Below are 18,581 nucleotides of genomic sequence, written 5' to 3'. Positions count from 1 at the left end.
GCCACAGGTAATATCCAGACACTCGACGAAACCATACCCACCCCACATTAAGTATGAAGCCAATTGTTCTCAAGATTGGTTTAAGCCTCGCGTGTGATCTTAATTAATGAATACGAACGAATGACTAAGCTTATTCTGTTAATTTATTTATTAAGAGCGTGAGGGTACCATACAATATTACTTTTGCTGAAATCATTTCCAATTGTTAAGTAAGTGTGGTGTGCAGTGATTGTGATGTTTTCGTATTTGCGATGCTTCATTTGATTTGGAATAAAAATTTCCAATTCGGCAAAGACTTTTCTGTTAATCCTTTTGAACTAAAGAAAACCAGCTTATTAAAGAAAAAATACACAACTTCTTTATAAGTCAATCATTTATATGTATAGAGCATTTCACTTATATTATACAATCTATTCAATTTGAATAACAATATAAAACAAATAATTATCCGAGCCGTAATGTAGAGTCACAAAAAACCCACAAAAATATACTTACCTGCCTACCTTCTCAAATTCAATTCGACATCATATGTGCATAGAATCATTAACATAACCTATCAATAAATTGAATTCAATAGAAATCGACTATTATACTAGTGTACAAGAATAAAACAGCCATTAAAATAGAATTGCTCTATAAATATACTTATAAATGTTATCACAATTTGCAAATTGGCATAGAGTCGAGTGAACCTCGTATGATAAAAGCTTCATTGAACATTAATGCTTTCTAGTTAACGTATGAATATTTCAAACGTACCCGATGCACCGATAATGTGAACGAATATTTGTTAAGGGTACCGTCAGCAGAAGAAATAACGACTTTTTGTGATATAAAAGATGTTGGATTTTTTGCTAGAAAGTCCGTGATTTCGTTTGTCTTAATATGTAAATAAAATACTAAAGTGAATAAATTTGGACAAATAAATAAAGGTGAACGAACCACATTGATGCACGGATAGTCGAGTGATTCAGATCACCATGGCCAACATACTGTGGGCGACGTGTTACGCGTTCGATCCCCGCGTAATACAAGCGTTTTCGTGATTCCCGGATACTTTTCTAGAATTTAAATATCTTGTCCCGCGATACAAGGATTCAATTTCGTAAAGTGGGAGTCTTAAAAAACAAAGTAAAAAATAAATAAAAAGGAAGCAAAACTGTATAAAAACAATCATTCTGATTGAAACAACTATCAAAAAAATCTACATAGAATACAAACACAAGAATATCAACAAACACTACCAGTTTAAGTCAACATGAATCCAAATCCATATGACCTCTTCAAGCAGACACCCACGCAAAATACATAATCCGCAAGTCCAAATTACAAATCCACCTCGCAGAACCTTGCAGAATATGTTCATCGGTATCAAATGTCAATTTTGCTATCTCTCCCCCTAACAGTCTGCATGTCTCCTTACGATAAGCTGCACCTTAGATCTGAGTTCAGTCGGTGAACTGAACCGTCCTTTATTGAAAGGTCACCGGCATTCGGTACTGCACTCGCTTTTACACGTCATTTCTGATTGAAGTAAAGAATTTATGTTCTCTACTGTATGTGAATTACAGTGATATCTAGCCTCCTTTTAAGAATTTAAATGAAAGAATTTTGGGGTAATGGGAATAAAAATCAGAATAAGGTGTTTGAGTAAAATGATCTAATTAGTGCCTCTGGTAGATTAACAAAAATGTTATTACTTGATTTTTTAAATACTCGAAGAAAGGCACGTATCCGATATTTTTTTCAAATCTGCCTTTCACATATTTTATTTTGCATATACAGTTCTATATTACTCCCATCATTTTAAGTAGCACAGGTTCAGATAATTTTCAAGATCCAATACTTAAAATAAATCAATGCGATTTTTTTCTTGTCTGACAATCAATCAATAACTATTAATTGTGGTCCATTACTATATTTGTTTCACCACGTTTGCCAAAAGCTTTATATCATAGAAGCTTGAATTTAATTCTAAATTTTATTTACAGACAAAAATTAATACTAAACAAATAAAATAACCTAATAACTGTTTGTCTGTCGGTCCAGCAAGCAGACTGTATGTCTCCTTACGATAAGCACACATTATACCGGCGCAGATCTCGAGAGCGGTCAGGGAAATGCATCGTACCGCCTAAAGGTCACTGTAAATACATTTAGAAAACAATGTTACGTAACATGAAATTAATTAGGAAATAATACGAAATGATGTTAGATTCGCAAGCAACATCATGAATATAATTCTACTGCATGTGTGTCTTTTAACTTCTCCTAAACTGCTCAAACAATTGGAGTGGTATTTTTGTATAGGTACTCACATATAAGTGGCATCCTCGATGGTTTAGATTCAGAAATCAGCCCGGCAGAACTGAATTTGACGTATGAGTTAAAATCGAATATAGTACGTAATTATTGTCTATCCATGAAAGCCCATAACGAATTTACTCAAAGAAAAGAGATATTTTTTTTATCTTGCTGGTGAAATCATAATCTTATTGTTAACTAATTAACTATTACCGTCATCAGTGGCTGCAAAAACTACAATCGTCGAAAGCAAAAAAACAGAAGACAATAATCCAATTTTAAATCCTAAATCTAACAGGAACTTTACAAACGAAGCTAACGGACTCATAATAGAATGAAAAACCGAGTTCAATATTGAAACAGATGAACCACACGTCTGACGAACTCACTTCGCGACTTCCCCCTTTTCGCGTCATTTCATATCATTACGTTTAATTCCCTACACCGCATGTCTCAGTGAATTTTTATCAGTCGGCAACGATTTTATTAGATTTCATCCCACAGTCTACGGATTTGTGGATTTGAAGATTGTCTGCGGATCGTGTATTGATTTAGACTGGTTTATTAATTCTTTCGGATAACGTATGAGAGTTTTCACTGAATGGTTCTGAGACTCTTTTTCGTTTGATGTTATGTTTTTATGAATCAATTTGAGAGCGATAAATAGAGATTATGTCGAATTAATGTTGACTGTTTTGCAATACAATGAATCGGCATTACATTTACTCAGAATAACATTATATTTTGATGAGAAACTATTATCTACTTAGAAAGTACGGTAAAAATACTGGTCAAATTCTACATATGCCCAAAATTTTCCGCGTTGTAACGCACAAATTTTGAAACCTCAGAGATATTAGCTATTTCAATTAACAACATAACCTTCCTTCTTAACGCACACAATTAAGCTAATAACGCTGTATGCCTCAATTATGAACTCAAAGAACAATCATAATGTCGCAAAGTACTCCAAAGTGCTAGATGTCTACATGTCCTCACGATTTCCATTACATGCAAAATTACCTTCTAACTCATAGCCCATAATTCAACGGAATAAGGTTCAGATTTGAGACTATAGTTTGAAGGATTGAGACGTGTATGCCAACCTCATTCGTACGAAATTGCTGTAGACAGTTGTGGTTTTCTGATGCGGGTGTATTCTGAATGGATTTTTTGTCAGCTAGTGTTTATTATTTGTCGTATGTGGTATAACAAGATTAACGAAATGGAAACTTAATTTATTTTATTGGCAAGAAACAAAAACAGATGATATCTTAGATTTATTCTACTGTACTTCTTGATAGTAATTCTTATAATCTGATATAAATACATTAAATTGTTCATCTCAGGCTCGTATTCAAAATTCTGAACATACCATTACGACCCTCAATTTCTGATTGTAATTTTACTACATAGCAGCATTTAATTTGATTATTTCTTGGAATCAAACATATAATAATTGGATACTTACCATATATTTATTCCTTTTTCAATTACTTGATGCTCGGAAACCAACACAAACTTGATAAAATCACCATCACCATTTTTAATTTCAGGACTTCTGTCAGCAACTTTGAAACTTTGCAATCCAGTAAAAATTCTATAAATAATTCCGTATCTAGAATAGTCGTTATCGTAATCAGAATATCGACTGTCCCAGTTGATACGATACAGTATAACAAAGGTTAGTTGATCACTCGTGACACAAGCATGACCGGTAAACGTTCATTACGTTGTTTCCTTATAAGCTGATTGGTTTCTATTATGAAAACAATTGTTTTTTGGCTGTTGTGTTTTACTGTCTTTATTATCGACTTTTGGGTCCTAGTTTTCAATTGTTTCTTTATCAACTTCTTCGTTCCTTATTAGTTAAGCTTCTATATTAAGCTCATCATTGCTAGTCAGACTTTGTTCAACTGTAGCTATTTGAGAGTTTGAGCTTTAGAGCTTGAGGATTCAGAATCCATCCTTGTTTTCCCTTTTCACTGATAACATAGAACAATATTCTTGTGTAATGTTAACACCGTTAAACAAATGAGACGTCGTGTGCGATTGCAGTCTGTCGCGATTAACTGCGTCTAGGAGTCTTGAAGACTTAGTAGGTACCTGTGTTCGTAAATTGTTGGTTTTTTTTATGTATTGCTATAAAATAGATTGAAGTAAAAAATTCTTCTTGTATAGAAATACACTTTTTTCTAATTAGTGCTTTTCAAAATCATTGGAATAAACCCATTTGAACAGTCTTTTCGTCATCTCTCCTCTAATAAATTGATGTTTAAGTTGAAGATCAGAGTTTCATTATTATTTTTTTGTTTTTGAAAGTCTCAGTTTTATGACCTGCTCCGCATATTTGATAAGCATCAAAACGTTGAGAAATTTATAACAGTCGGCTATACTATTAATTTCAGAACCATAATTTTGTAGTACAGTACCTATTTATTAAATACCTTTATGATCTTTAGAACCTCTCTATGATAGTAGTACACTTTATACATTCTTATTATTCTCAGTTATTCAATTCCCTCCTCTAAACCCATTCGTACATCATCGTCAGCCGTCATAATTGCGCGCAGTTGACGTTTCTTTCTTCATATTTCCAACATGGCGACTTTATTTGAGTCATTAGTTGCGTGTTAATGCTAAGGGTGGGTCCATAATTATTGCGGTCAAATTAGCGAGACTGCGGGTCCCTACAGATTATAGAGTCTGTCTTATTATGAGGTTTTGTTCAGACGTGGTATCTTTATTTGTTAATATTGTACCCATGTAGTGTGTTTTAATGCTTATTTTCTGGTTACAGTAGCTTGTATTTGTTTTACAGATACAGTAGCTTGTATTTGTATTACTGATTTATAAAACTGTAGCCTAAATTGATCTGAGTGACTTAATCTTCTGTTAGGATAAAAACGGAACCCCTATTACTAAGACCCAGCAGCAGGCTATATCTCATGAAACGTTACAGCTAGACATTTAAATTTCACATGACGTATTTCTGTTGCCACTATATTAATACAGATGAATAGATTAAGCAAAGATTGGTTCAGTCATAAATTTGATAGATGTCCTTTCTCTTTCGAAATTATGTTTTTCTCTTGTCTATTTTTACGATACTCTTAGTGCCAAAGACCAAGTCAAATTTGACCAGTTTCTTTATCTAATTACAAAAAAATAGCGTGTGGTACCTAAAAATAGCCAATACTCTAAGACGATTTCGATTTTGTAACTGAAGCCAAATTCAAAAACGATGTGTTAGTAATATGTGTAAAGTACTTTTTAAATAGATAAAAAGTATATATGTAATAATGGTTTTATTTCCCAAAACAGGGAGAAATATAAACAATGGGATATTCACACTATTTCACAGTAATTTGACAGCTAGTGTCATTTAGATCAAAGCGCAATGATACAAAGATACATTACATACACAAAATTGCTATAATGTTGTCTCATTTCGTGTTACGAGGACAAATCGTTTTGTGTGTAGATATAATAGTAGCCACCCGATAACGAATATCTTGAGTCTTGTGAATGCCAAAATGAAGCAGTGTTTGCTAGGTGTTCGCTATATAAATATTATTAGTCGATTTCAGGGTTATTCCCAAATTGTGTAACGGAATTATTACTAATGCTCTATTGTCCGTCTGTTTCTCCTTCTGTCTGTCTCCAGACTTTACCTCGTGAACTGTCACAGCTAGGCAGATTACACACCGAACTTAAGTGTGTGTATCGGTGGTTTTTTTTGGTTTCATTGTAGATCCTGGCTAACAGGAGTTTCAATGACGGGCATGTGTGGCGCGCTAGTCCCATAAAAAAAATATTACATGTTCGCAGTAGACGTATTTTTGGTGCTGCTAATACAGGAGAAAAACATTTCTGTACGGTCTTTCAACGTTCAAACGACTTTAAACATTTCTGTACGTTTTTTTTAAAACTTTCTAATATAAATATTAGAAAGTTTTAAAAAAAACGGCTAAAGCCTATTTTTACGGGATCCTCAGTGTTGCAAGTGTAACGATAAATGAAGCGGTTTTTTTAATTCTTAGATATCAAAATTTCATTTTAGGTGACTAAAATTAATCGGCTTAAATTGAATCTTATTATAGACGTGTGTAGGTGTATTATCCACCCATTAGATTACAGATATGACACACAACACAAACTTTACCGACACTTATCAGCAATCGTTAGCATTTTTTGTCAAAAACAATCTTCGTACAGATAAATCTACCATTAAAGACATTCACACCTATCCGTTAAATCTCAATGCCACACATCAAAAACGCATTTTGGTAACACCATGTGAAACGAACAACAATGACACGGACTTCATTATAATACGCTTATAATGTACGATTATGTTACAAAAGTAATGTGACAATTTCGAAATTGACGGAAAATTCTGGCACCGTTTTGTTTCGAAATTTTTGAGATTTCTGATAATTCAGGTACTTACCTAAGAAAGATGTGTGTAAGAATGAAATACAAGATTTATAGGTCAAAACAAAAAGACTCCTAAATCAGTTCCTATACTTAATACTTCTATAACTGAAAGGTAAGATATTTAGAGCTTGTTGTACACGGCTAAAGTGACAATTTGCGAGTATTTGAGTCTCACGGCAGTGTACTTTTTGAACTCCTGTTTTTTTTCACTAGCCCTGCGAGAATTAGTAGCCACGTAAACTATTATCCTATGCGTACATTAATAACAATGGATGAATTACAAATTTTAATATATTTTAGTATCAGAGCCATCTCGCGACGGAAGGATAAACTATCAGTGCAGTAACTGCTGCAAACCATTCTACACAACAGCCCACACAATCCGATACAACTTATGATCTCGACCGTCGCACCCACTCTTAGTTCTCGTTTCACATTGTAGATGGCAGTTATTAATACAATTACAAGTATAATATTTAACTGTAATAAAAGATCAGTATTTTAAATTAATATACAGAGTTTTGTTTATTTCATCTGTTATTTAAAACTTTGACGTTATGTATTGCAGCATTATTTTAACTTGAAAGCTTTTAAATCCCTTGAATTCGTTTACACAATTTAAACAAATGAATAAACAGAACACTACTAAATCCCAATTTTGGAACGTAACAAACTCATATTTTGAGTACTCCAGATTTAAATGTACTTTCAAGGGTTATTCCAAAAAAAATAAGCGAAAAACAATTAATAATCAGAACTTTCCCCCTATCAATCATCTTTTAGATAAAAAAGCTTTCATGGTAATGGACTACCTAAAACCTCTGTTATCTCGAGTATGAAATATCGACTTCCATTCCTTAATAATTTATTTAGTTTGCACACTTGTTTTTGCTCAGTTCTATTTAATACTACTGTACGTGAAAGTGCATCAGCCACATCTACATAATATTGCCATCTACAAGTGAAATACTAGAAGCAAGAGGGTTCGGCAGAGGATTAGATTTTACGAAGCTCTTGATACGTCCGTTCGATTATTTTTATCATAAAGTGCGAGATTGATTTATTTGTAGGTATTCATCGTGCCGCCATTTCGAAACTTTATCAGCAAGTGCGGAGGTTGTTTTTTTTTTCATTCATCTATCGTTATAGCCTGCGTTGATTTTTATCCTAATGCTATTTTTTTAATGCGTAATAATGCTAAAGTTTAATTGCAGATTGAAAAAAGATAAGGTGGTACAGCACGCATTAACTCATGTGAAGAAGTGTATTAAATTAGAATAAAAAATGGATGAAAGTGACTTTGATGAAATAATTCAATCACCGAGGACATTAAGTAACTGGTCGTTGGATTACTTGGAGAATGTAAGTATAGACCTTTTAAGCAAATATGTATTTGTATGCCAAGTGAGGCGAAACATAGTGAGACTTGTTTTTTCATTAAGAGCTTTTATATATGTTACCTATCTTTAATCAAATAAATTTATTCTATTCCATTCTGTTCTACATAAGTTACTGAAAAAAAAAAACGATGGAAAATATTTACTCCAAAACGTGTGGCAAATTCACTGTACTCGTTGTTTTGTTTCAATTGTTTTAGATAGACACATCAAAATACCCATTTCCAAACACACTATGGCATATTAAGCCTGCAAAAGAGATCGCATTAAAAACCTCTGCTATGGTCATCATTGGAGTACTAGGCATCTTTCTGAACTCCATAATACTTATCATCTTGATAAAGAACCGCTGGATGTGGACAGCCAGCAACTGTTTGATAGGGAACCTGGCTTTAACGGACTTGTTCACTCTAATCTGCTGCCCATGGTTCATGCTCGTCAGAGATTTCTACCAGAATTACGTTTTGAAGAACTTTGGATGCCGCTTCGAGGGGTTTTTTCAAGGTATTGTAAAAGATAAGTACATTTTTAGCATCACTATATATTATGCCTTACCACCGAGTACTTGCCACGGTAGCAATTTTAGATTTTAAGAGATATTGCTGCTATTATTTACAATAATATGGACCCCATAAAAACGAAAAGCAATAAATAGGCAGATGTGTGAGAATGACATTCCTTTTGTCTGTTTATTTCTATTTTGTTCTTTGTAACACAATATAAATGTTTTTTTCAGCATCATTCCTTCTATCAAGTGTTTGTGCGATCCTATTGGTATCCTACGACCGATTGGCAGCAGCTGCATTAACAGCTGAAGCAAGAATCACTTTGAAGTCTGCTCCCAGGCTGATTATAGCATCCTGGGTGTTGGCTACTGCGCTATCACTACCTTGGGCTCTGAAAAGAGATTACGTGGCAAGTAAAATATTTTTAAAAAGTAATTGTAACATATATTTGTAAACATTAATGAGGTTCTGTATCCATTCTTGCGCCTTCTGAATCGTGATAGGTAGCCAGTTGAAATTTTCACATATTATGTATTTTTGTTGTCTCTACAACAACAAATATTAAACATTGAGAATAAGCTAAAACTAAATATGGAAAAAAATGATCGTTTATTATTGTACATCTCGGCTTTTGTTGGGTGCCAATTAAATAATTATTTAAAACTGCTTGTTTATATTAGTAACTGTTATTTTATTCATAGCACTAAATGACTTTGTTTTCATTTGACCAGGAGCGGCAGTGGCTGGATCATTTAGAAACTTTCTGCATGGAAGATGTTGCAGTTCTTGGTATATTTTGGCACTTCTTATTGACTTTGCTGGTCTGGGTTCCGTTGGGGTTAATGGTTGGAACTGTAAGTTATGAGTGCTTTTTTAAGAATAAATTAATTACTATGATCAACAAGTTCAGAGTGAGATTACCTACTACACCTACCTACCCTATCTACTATCTACCTCCAAGTATTAAAACAAAACTCGTAGTCCCTCTGGAGTACAAACACAAATTTGTTTTTAGTACATCATGGTCTAGGTTGATTAATGATATTCCACCAAAAAAGTGATGGTCTGTTAACCACATGAAATGAAAAATAATGTGTCGTACAAACAAAATAAAAAAAGAAGGCTGAAATCGTAACTCTTAACATCAAATTCCAGTATGGGACTATAATGTGGCGTCTAGAAAGGAGCAGCAGGGAACTTTCTTCGCGTGGTGGAGGTCAGTTTGTGGTGAGGGCTAGGGGCAGAGCCTTGAGGATCACATCTCTAGTGCTGCTGGCGGCTGTCGTCTGCAGGATTCCGTATACCACACTAATCTATTGGAGGCATAACAACGATGATAAAATTAATTCGGTAAGCATTTAGTATTTTTCTGGTTTTGCTATCTCAGACGTTAGTTTGTGATTTTTCTCTCTATTATTCGTCTTTCTATTATTTTACCATTTTCTGCGAAAATAATAGTCTTTTTAGCCTTGTAGTAGCTCATAGTTGCTGTATACTTAACTTGCCGGGCATAATAAGACTGAAGTTCTTTACTATTATATTATAAGTTATTTTTATTTTTCATCAAGGTGAAAGGTGCCTATGCAGTTATGTGGTTTGTGGCCAATTACCTGATGTACCTTAACTGTGCTATCAACCCTTTGATCTACGGGTTTACAAATGCTCGCTTCAGGAAAGCAATGGACAGGACTCCTGGAATAGCTTGCTTCAAATTTGGGTCTTGGTGTTGTATTTTTACTATGGTAAGTTAATAGTTACGAAACGTTACTTCATAAATTCCGCTTTGCTGGTTTCTAGTAACAAGTAAAAACGACAATTTTGTAGGCCTTGTAGGTCTTATGACTTTTGCAACTTTTGTATTTCTATAACTACTGAAGGAAATCAACTAGTTTTGTCTTTATGTCTAAGAAATGGAAAGATAACAATAGTATAATACGGATAAAATTATTTGTTTCCAGTTTAGTCGAAAGCAAATACAAATAACAGACAAGAACACAGAAAAGATCTTCGTGATCGGAAAGTCTCCGAAGCCAAGACAGAAGCTTTCACACGTTCTCAAAAACATTCTGCATATCAACAAGGATCGAGTGGAGTTCATCGTAAAGGCTGATGAGGTCACCACCAAGCCTACTAAAGTAACGCCTATTAAGACAGAACAAGCATAAGTTTAATAAGTCCAGTCATTTTTGTGGAAGAAAAATCTTAGAGAAGATTGATAATGAGATTTTGGTCGTACTAATTGATTTCAAGCATTTGCAGATTTTTGAATAGTCATTCACCAACCAGGTAGAGCTATGACATGCGTTAATAGGTAGTGTTTAAAGAGGATAATGAAAAAAGGTCATAATCAGTTGCAGAAGAGGCTTACTTCTAAGCAGCAGTAAAATTATGAAGATAGTTTAAAAAGCCGTAATAAAGGTATGCGAAATGGTACAACAGTTTTCAAAATCCATCCTATACATTTTTGCTAAGGTATAATAAATGACTGGAGTAGAATTACCTCATTCCACAGGATTCTTCGATAGGTCTTTCACTGTGCGCTTGTGGAACAAACTCCCTGCATCAATCAGAAAGGCTCAGACACTTAGCACCTTTGGTAAAAGACCATCTCCTTTCTTTAAAGTAGCCATCTCAAACACTGATTATCTGATTATTGTATGTATTCACTTTATTTCTTATTTCTGTGTTATGTATACCTTTACATGTTTTTAACAATAGTGCACCACCTACCACTGTACATACTGATAATTTTCCTGTCCATCCAAAGGTTGTCTGGAAGATATCGCTTTTAGCGATAAGACCGCCATTGTACCCTAACATTGTATGTATTAAGAATCACTGCTGTAATTCCATGGTGTACAATAAAGAATATTCTAATCTAATCTAATCTACTGTAACGGATTTATTCACGTAAGGATATCAGCGGAAGATATAGGCTGTATATGATTTTTTTAATAGTTCAATCTGTTTATTTGAAGTGCAGTATGAAGATTGTTGGCGTACATAAGGCTATGATTAAAAGGCATGGTCTTAAGGTAAGCTTTAAAAAGGCTGCATGACTCTCAATAGAATACAACCGTTTCAGATATCACAAGAGTTTTTAATATTTGTACTTGAATGCCTATCATTGCAATTAGATTAAGATCGCACTTAAGGTTTTAAATTCTTGTAGTTTTAATTTTAGTACTATATTTGTGTTAATCAATTGTTCAGTGTCTTATTTAAGTCTTTTATTTAGCGAGAACTACAAAAGGAGGTACTACTTAAAAAGTTGTTATAGGCGATCTGAATTTTAAAATAATTGTCAATGCGGCCAGATTCGACATGATTGTACTATGTAAAGAAAAATTTCATTTATATAAAAACAAGTGTTTATTAGAGATAGATATTTTTTTAACAAATATAATTACTAAATAGAATTAATTGATATACTTAAACGTATCGACTTTAACTATATAATAGACAACTGTCTTTCAAACAGAGATATAGAATTAGTTACCATTATTCTTACCTTAAAATGTAATAAATAAGTATAAAGAGACATATTTTTATTATTTACTTGTAAATACGTATACATACTTTTTTGGTATCGATGCCTTTATTTATTTTAATTAATACCTAATTACAAAATTCTTGAAAGTTTCGGGTACTAGAAGAGACTATTAATGTATGAAAACGAAACAATTATATCTACTCATCAGTATTGACTGCACGGATAGCAGAGTGGTTGAGGCCCCATGCCAAACCTGAATAGCTTTGGCCTGGGGCCTCAACGTGTCGCGGGTTCGAGCCCGCGTAGAACAAGCGTTTGTATTGAGTGCTTATACTGAGTCCGGTCATCTTTGTGCCTATGTCTTGAATATTTATGAAACCTTCCGCGACACAAGGTTTAAATTCCTTGGTTATTCTTAGACGAGATTAAGTTTAATAGATTTTTAAATTGTTAATTTTACATGAGTAAAATTACGTTAATTTACTTAAAAAAAATGACTGACTCATATTACAGCAAGTCGTAAGCATTTACATACAGAACAGTCACACTTTTTTAAACTTCTTTCTTCTTCACGATCCGTTAGAGATTCCTTCGAGGAGTTTTCTTATCCCGACTTAAAAAAATATTTTCCTTAATTATGCGATCATAATATATTTCTCGTTCTAGGTACTAAGTTTCAGCTGCTGTTGAGTCCAAGAAATTGGTAAGGTCGTTGATCTTAGCCTCCAGCGTATCTTTCATGTAAGGCTCGACTCTTAATATATTCGTCGCCTCTTGCAGTAGCATCATGCTTTCCATTAATTCGTCCTGTAAATAAAAAAAAACATTACCTATATTATTCACTTGTTTTTGGAATAAATGACTCGCTGAGTCCTTATTACCAGATCTGAAAAAAAAAACTGTGAACTACGACATGAAATGGATAGTTGAACCAAAAGTTTAGTATGAGGTTCTATATTAGCCGAATGTACCTACTGCTAGGCCACGCATCGTCATCATCATCCTAGCCTTTTCCCAACTAAGTTGGGAACTGCTTCCAGTAGGGTTATAAGGAGCGACTGCCTATCTTACCTCCTCAACCCAGTTACCTTGGCAGCACAATACCCCTCGGTTAGACTGGTTGTCAGAGATCTAGCTTCTGACTATCCGTAAAGACTGTCAGAAATGTGTTAATAACAGCTGGGACAAACAATTTAACCTGCCTTTCGAAACGCGAAGGAACTCGGTATGACTTTATGACGTTATAAATCGTCTAGTATTGAACCGAATACGTAGCTCTGAATAAAACAAAAACATTGCACTGACATTTAGTGCATCACTATCGAAAATTGTCGGACACAAAAAAATTACAGATGTGGGTTTCAAACACGTGATAAAAGTCAAAACGTTCTTAACTATGCATTAAAACGTCTCAAATACACTCAAGTATCAAATGAAAGCTGTAACATGTAAAACTATACAGCATGTATCTATAAACAAATCAGATAAATGGGGCATATATTTGTGATTCATTAGAATATACGCCTAGAATTTTTGATTGATTTAAAAGGGTATAATTAGATCATGTATAACTCTTGCAGTGTGAAATAAAAATAGCAATTACTTAATAGCAATACTTAAGTACCAAAATTTCATAAGTATTTATTTTGAACTCTTTGGTCGCATAACAAATTGTAAATAGAATTATTTTTACCAATTTTCCAAATATTAATTCGAGTATATTTTTGTCGATATAATGTTATTGTTTACTCGATACGACAAGAGAACGGATCGCCTGCAAAATTCTAACTTCGAATAATATACGTCGTCAATTATTGTGTGACATAACATGACATTTTTGATGCATACTGTATACACGTTTTATTATAATCAATTTTATCATCACGCTATTATAAAATATAGGGCGAGATGTCAACAGTAGCAGTTATTTTGTTTGGCACTGGTCCAGTTTATAATGTTAGAGATATATAATCTATTCTCATATTTTAGTTTGGATCGTGTTGCAAAACCGATCAACCGACCAACTTTCTTTGATCAATGATATACTGACATTGATTTGCTAAAATGAACCTTATGCCTTTGTGATATAGACACTGATTAATGTAGATTTGTAAATTTCCATGTCCTACGAAGGCTAGGAATAATAGAAGGTTTTTTTCTGAAGGAATCGGAACTAATATTTAGGTATCAACATTTACTACTATGTGCTCATGCTACTTTGGGCTGGTTTTAGTGCTATATCTTTGTTTCTGTTTCAGCTACTTTTTAATGCAACAATAATACGTACTCATCAATAATACTCATAATTATATAGAAAAACCGATATAATTATGAAAAAACAAACAGTAAAGAGGTTTGAAACTAAAAGAAAACACTGGATTTTGGTCGATTGGTAATTTTAAAGACAAAACCAAAACATTTAAGAAAATAAAAACTGAATAAAAACATTTTAGATGAAAAAATGGATTACAAAATTTCAACTATGCCTGCTATTTCAACTCTTATAAATTCTTTTTTTTTGCAATGTTTGGGATAAGACATTGTCTGCATTAAGCTTTTGACGAAACGCCAGACAACTTTGATTTGTTCTGCTGACAGATGGTAAGAATGAATCAGTCATCAGGCACTGTATTTATGAAAGCTCAACGACCGGTGCACGATGCAGCCCAGTTTAAATTGTAACAGTTATTTTGCGAACTGTATCAAGTACTGTGATCAAGTTTCATTTCATAAATTGATATTTACCAAACTGATATTTTTATTCCGCTTTTAAAGAAATTTGGTTCGATTTTCTGTTAGATTTTATATGGTTCTCATGAGTTTTTAGTCCGTTAGACAAAAAACTCCAACATTTTTTTTCTCTTTTGATATGATAATAGGTTTATGTCGATAAAATATTTGTTTTTACCTGAGCACCAGCCTTAGTCAGCTTCCCTGATTCAAAATCTCTTTTAGTTTTCACCGTCATAGCTGCCTGCAGGTCTAAAAGTATGGTTCCTCTGAATTTCGTCCATCCCGGTTCCAGTTTATCAGCTATCTCCAGTAATTCATGGCAGAGCTCTATTTTTCTCCGAAGAAGTGCATTTGATAGATCTATGACAAAATTGGAAAACAGAAGGTTAAAAATATTATCTACAATGAAGTTAATACAAGTCAGTATAATTTGGCAACTAAATATCGAAATAATTTAGTTATAAAATTTAATTCCATCAATTTTGCCCTGTGGTCGCTATAGCTACATCAATCCTCTTTGAATTATTAGTTCGAGCTTTTCCAGTAAGAATGACCTACTTGCCAAAAACAATAGCAGTAAAATCATACAAATACGCTGGTGCTATGGAATGTAAACCAATGGGTTGTTCAGCGCACTGGCGCTATTGAGGTTAAGAACACATGTACTGTAAATATATGTCAATCATCTCATCTAAATTTAGAACAACAGTCATATGTATACCTGATAAGCTATATCCCTTGTAGTTCCCATATATTTGTACTAATGCCAACTTGGCTTGCACTACTAGATGATTGCTTGGATGCAACGTCTGACTGTACTTCTCAATGAACTCTTCGAACTGTTTTGGATCGCTCTTATTCAGTTTGTAGAGATCTTGTTTCAGTGCGTTATTGCCCCACACCATCTGCTTGCTCAAAATAAAATGTTCACATCTCTCACATTTCCAAGGCACATTCTCGTCTAATGGATTTGTTGAAATCATCATGGCACCGCGTCCATCGGTATTTGGACTGAATGGATTATTGCAGATGGAGCAGTAAATATTACCTAAATAAGTGCCAAATTCTGTCGGGTCTTTACACCTGTCACATTCACAATCAAAGAACTTGTTTGTTTGCAAATGCTTTCGTCGATCTAATGTTCCCCATAAGGATTGAGTATACGTCGCTGTGATGAGGTCGCCTTTAGCTATCGGTACTGTAGCTATAATCGCTAAGTGGTGTTCATCACCCATAAAGATATGTCTTGTATTCGGTTTGCAACTATGATCCATCATTGATGCTGTCAAATAAATAGCTCGCAGTCTCTTTGTACCATCTGCTGTTCGTACATCAAAGGAGTTTGTATCAAATATAGAAGCGACCTTCAATATCGTTTCTTCGTCAAACGGTAATCCAAGCACTTGAACTATGAACGTCACTAAATTAGCTTTCAAAACTAAGTACAGAGGGGTGTTTATCCTATCTTCCAAGTGGGACTCGAGATTCATAATGTTTTCATACTGCAGGGGGTTCGATTGAGACATTAATAGGACCCGAAGTGGTGATATAACACAGTAAGCAGCTTGCACTTTATTAGGACCTTCGTATTTAATATCACATTTATATTTTCTATCCGTCATAGCTTTGCACTCAGGTTTATGTACCTCAGCATTCTCGCACTCGGCGCTACACATCGGCCAGTTGCACTTTGAACATTTGTGGTAATCCCATTTAGACGTATACTCCTTCGGATCCAGGTTCTTGCCGCACGTCAAACATATTGCTGGACAACTGATTCTGGGTCCTATTACTGCCGGTTTTTCCTTGAGGATCATTTCACCTTGCTGTATGTCCCTGGTGGCCACCATGTGTCGCCCAAGAGTGTCCGAATATTGGATTTTGAAGGCACAGCACTTGAATTTGTGGCCTTCGCGCCATCCCAGTTTTTGATGTGGTCTGGAGCAGTAGTAGACGAGTTTGCAACCTCCGCAGATCTGGTTAGCGGGTTGTTGGCACACTTCACAGGTTGGCATTTCGTGCCTGAACTACTTTTTCTTAAGGCACTACTACTTGTATTAGTCCGCGATGCACGGCCACTCCGCTTCGTATCAAACACAATACTCGTTCTAAATAGACATGCATAATTAACAAGACAGTTAAGATTTGGGATCGTTGCCAGCAAATACGAGTATAAATGTTGCTTGCATGTAATGCTCTTTTGTATACAGTGAAAATATTGATTGACCTTTCTCGATAATTTGATTCTTAAAAGCAAAAACTAAACATAGCTTCTTCGTCTTCATACGTTACAGTATACCAAAAGAAAACAAATTCTACTACGTGATTCCTTTTTTAAGGACTATTTTTATGTCAAATTGAATAATAGTAGGAATATGACCCTAATGCCGTATTTACTCTTCTAATCTATATTACAACTTTCAAATTGTAAAGGTGCTTAGAAAAGTACCATCATACAAAATATCATTTAAAGATGCATACATATATTATACACATCTATACTAACATATAAAGCTGAAGAGTTTGTTTGCTTGTTTGAACGCGCTAATCTCAGGAACTACTAGTTCGAATTGAGAAAATATTTTATTATAATATTTTAATATTTTGTGTTGAATAGACCATTTATCAAGGAAGGCTATAGGCTATATAACATCACGCTGCGACTTATAGGAGCGAAGTTACAATGGAAAATGTGGGAGAAACGGGAACATTCTTACCGGACGAAGTCACGGGCAACAGCTAGTAATAATATAAATATCTAACAGCTTTTCGATAAGTCACGCGACAGAGTATTTACTAACAAACATTTGAGTGATTAATCAGCGTGAGTGTCTTTTTATAGTTGCAGAAATATCACACATCCAAAAATCCTAGTCGGCTTGTTTCTATAAAATTGAACGTGCATTTAATTTGTATCTACCTGAATTAAAACAAACTCTCCTATCAATTATTTAGACCTTCTATTACAATAGTACTTTTGGCTGACAACAATAGCCGATTATAATTTATCGGCAGCAAGCCAGCAAGCATTTCACTTCTTACTTTTAAGAGATTATTTGTTTTGGCAACTTTTATCACTTTATCATTCACGGCAACTTACCATTTAAAGATCATTATTTGATGATTATTATCTTTATCTAGGGAGTTAAGGCTTTTTTTTTGTTAATATTTGGCCAAGTTTTCCAAATTATTCAATATCTTTAAGATTGAAAAAGGTTTTCAATACCAAATTTAAAAGCTCTCGCTCATATTTTGGAGCTAAGTTTGCACTTAGCTTCCATATAGATAACTAGCTGTTGCCCGCGACTTCGTCCACGTGGTTAAAATATCTTGAACCGTTTTTGCAGCGCACGCAACGGAAGCCCTCAAAGATGAATACTTTTTCCACATTTTCCATTGTATCTTCGCTCTTATTAGTCGCAGCGTGAAGTTATATAGCCTATAGCTTCCCTTGATTAATGGTCTATTCAACACAAAAATAATTTTGCAATTTGAACCTGAGATTAGTACGTTCAAACAAACAAACTCTTCAGCTTTATCATATAAGTATTAATAAATTAAAGAAATTCCACTGTAGAATTAGTAATTCAATGGAAGCAAAGTATAAACCCACCTTTAAAATTGGGTTAAGGTAATTTTTTAAATATAATGTTGATTTAAAATGCTCTTAAAATTCAACTACTTTGATCAACCATACATTTTACATAT

The 18,581-nt window shown here is 34.0% G+C and overlaps 2 protein-coding genes across 2 annotated transcripts; one reads left to right on the top strand and one right to left on the bottom strand.

Annotated features, from left to right (window-relative positions):
* The first annotated feature begins 7,266 nt into the window (after window positions 1-7,266).
* LOC113497637 (neuropeptide FF receptor 2) lies at window positions 7,267-11,242 on the top strand. Its single transcript, XM_026877242.1, has 8 exons — window positions 7,267-7,860; window positions 7,959-8,106; window positions 8,342-8,645; window positions 8,878-9,056; window positions 9,379-9,501; window positions 9,803-9,997; window positions 10,216-10,389; window positions 10,606-11,242. Exons 2-8 carry the CDS (start codon window positions 8,029-8,031, stop codon window positions 10,810-10,812), a joined length of 1,260 nt encoding a protein of 419 aa, XP_026733043.1. The 5' UTR covers window positions 7,267-7,860; window positions 7,959-8,028; the 3' UTR covers window positions 10,813-11,242.
* Window positions 11,243-12,678: 1,436 nt separating this feature from the next.
* LOC113497584 (SET domain-containing protein SmydA-8) lies at window positions 12,679-16,983 on the bottom strand. The gene is made up of 3 exons (XM_026877174.1): window positions 15,595-16,983; window positions 15,049-15,233; window positions 12,679-12,947 (listed from the first exon to the last, which is right to left on the bottom strand). Exons 1-3 carry the CDS (start codon window positions 16,886-16,888, stop codon window positions 12,810-12,812), a joined length of 1,617 nt encoding a protein of 538 aa, XP_026732975.1. The 5' UTR covers window positions 16,889-16,983; the 3' UTR covers window positions 12,679-12,809.
* Between the last annotated feature and the right edge of the window lie 1,598 nt (window positions 16,984-18,581).

Source organism: Trichoplusia ni, chromosome 9, assembly GCF_003590095.1.
Source record: "Trichoplusia ni isolate ovarian cell line Hi5 chromosome 9, tn1, whole genome shotgun sequence".
NCBI lineage: Eukaryota > Metazoa > Arthropoda > Insecta > Lepidoptera > Noctuidae > Trichoplusia > Trichoplusia ni.
Note: the sequence above shows the minus strand (reverse complement) of the source record. Positions and strands in the feature narration are given on the sequence as shown.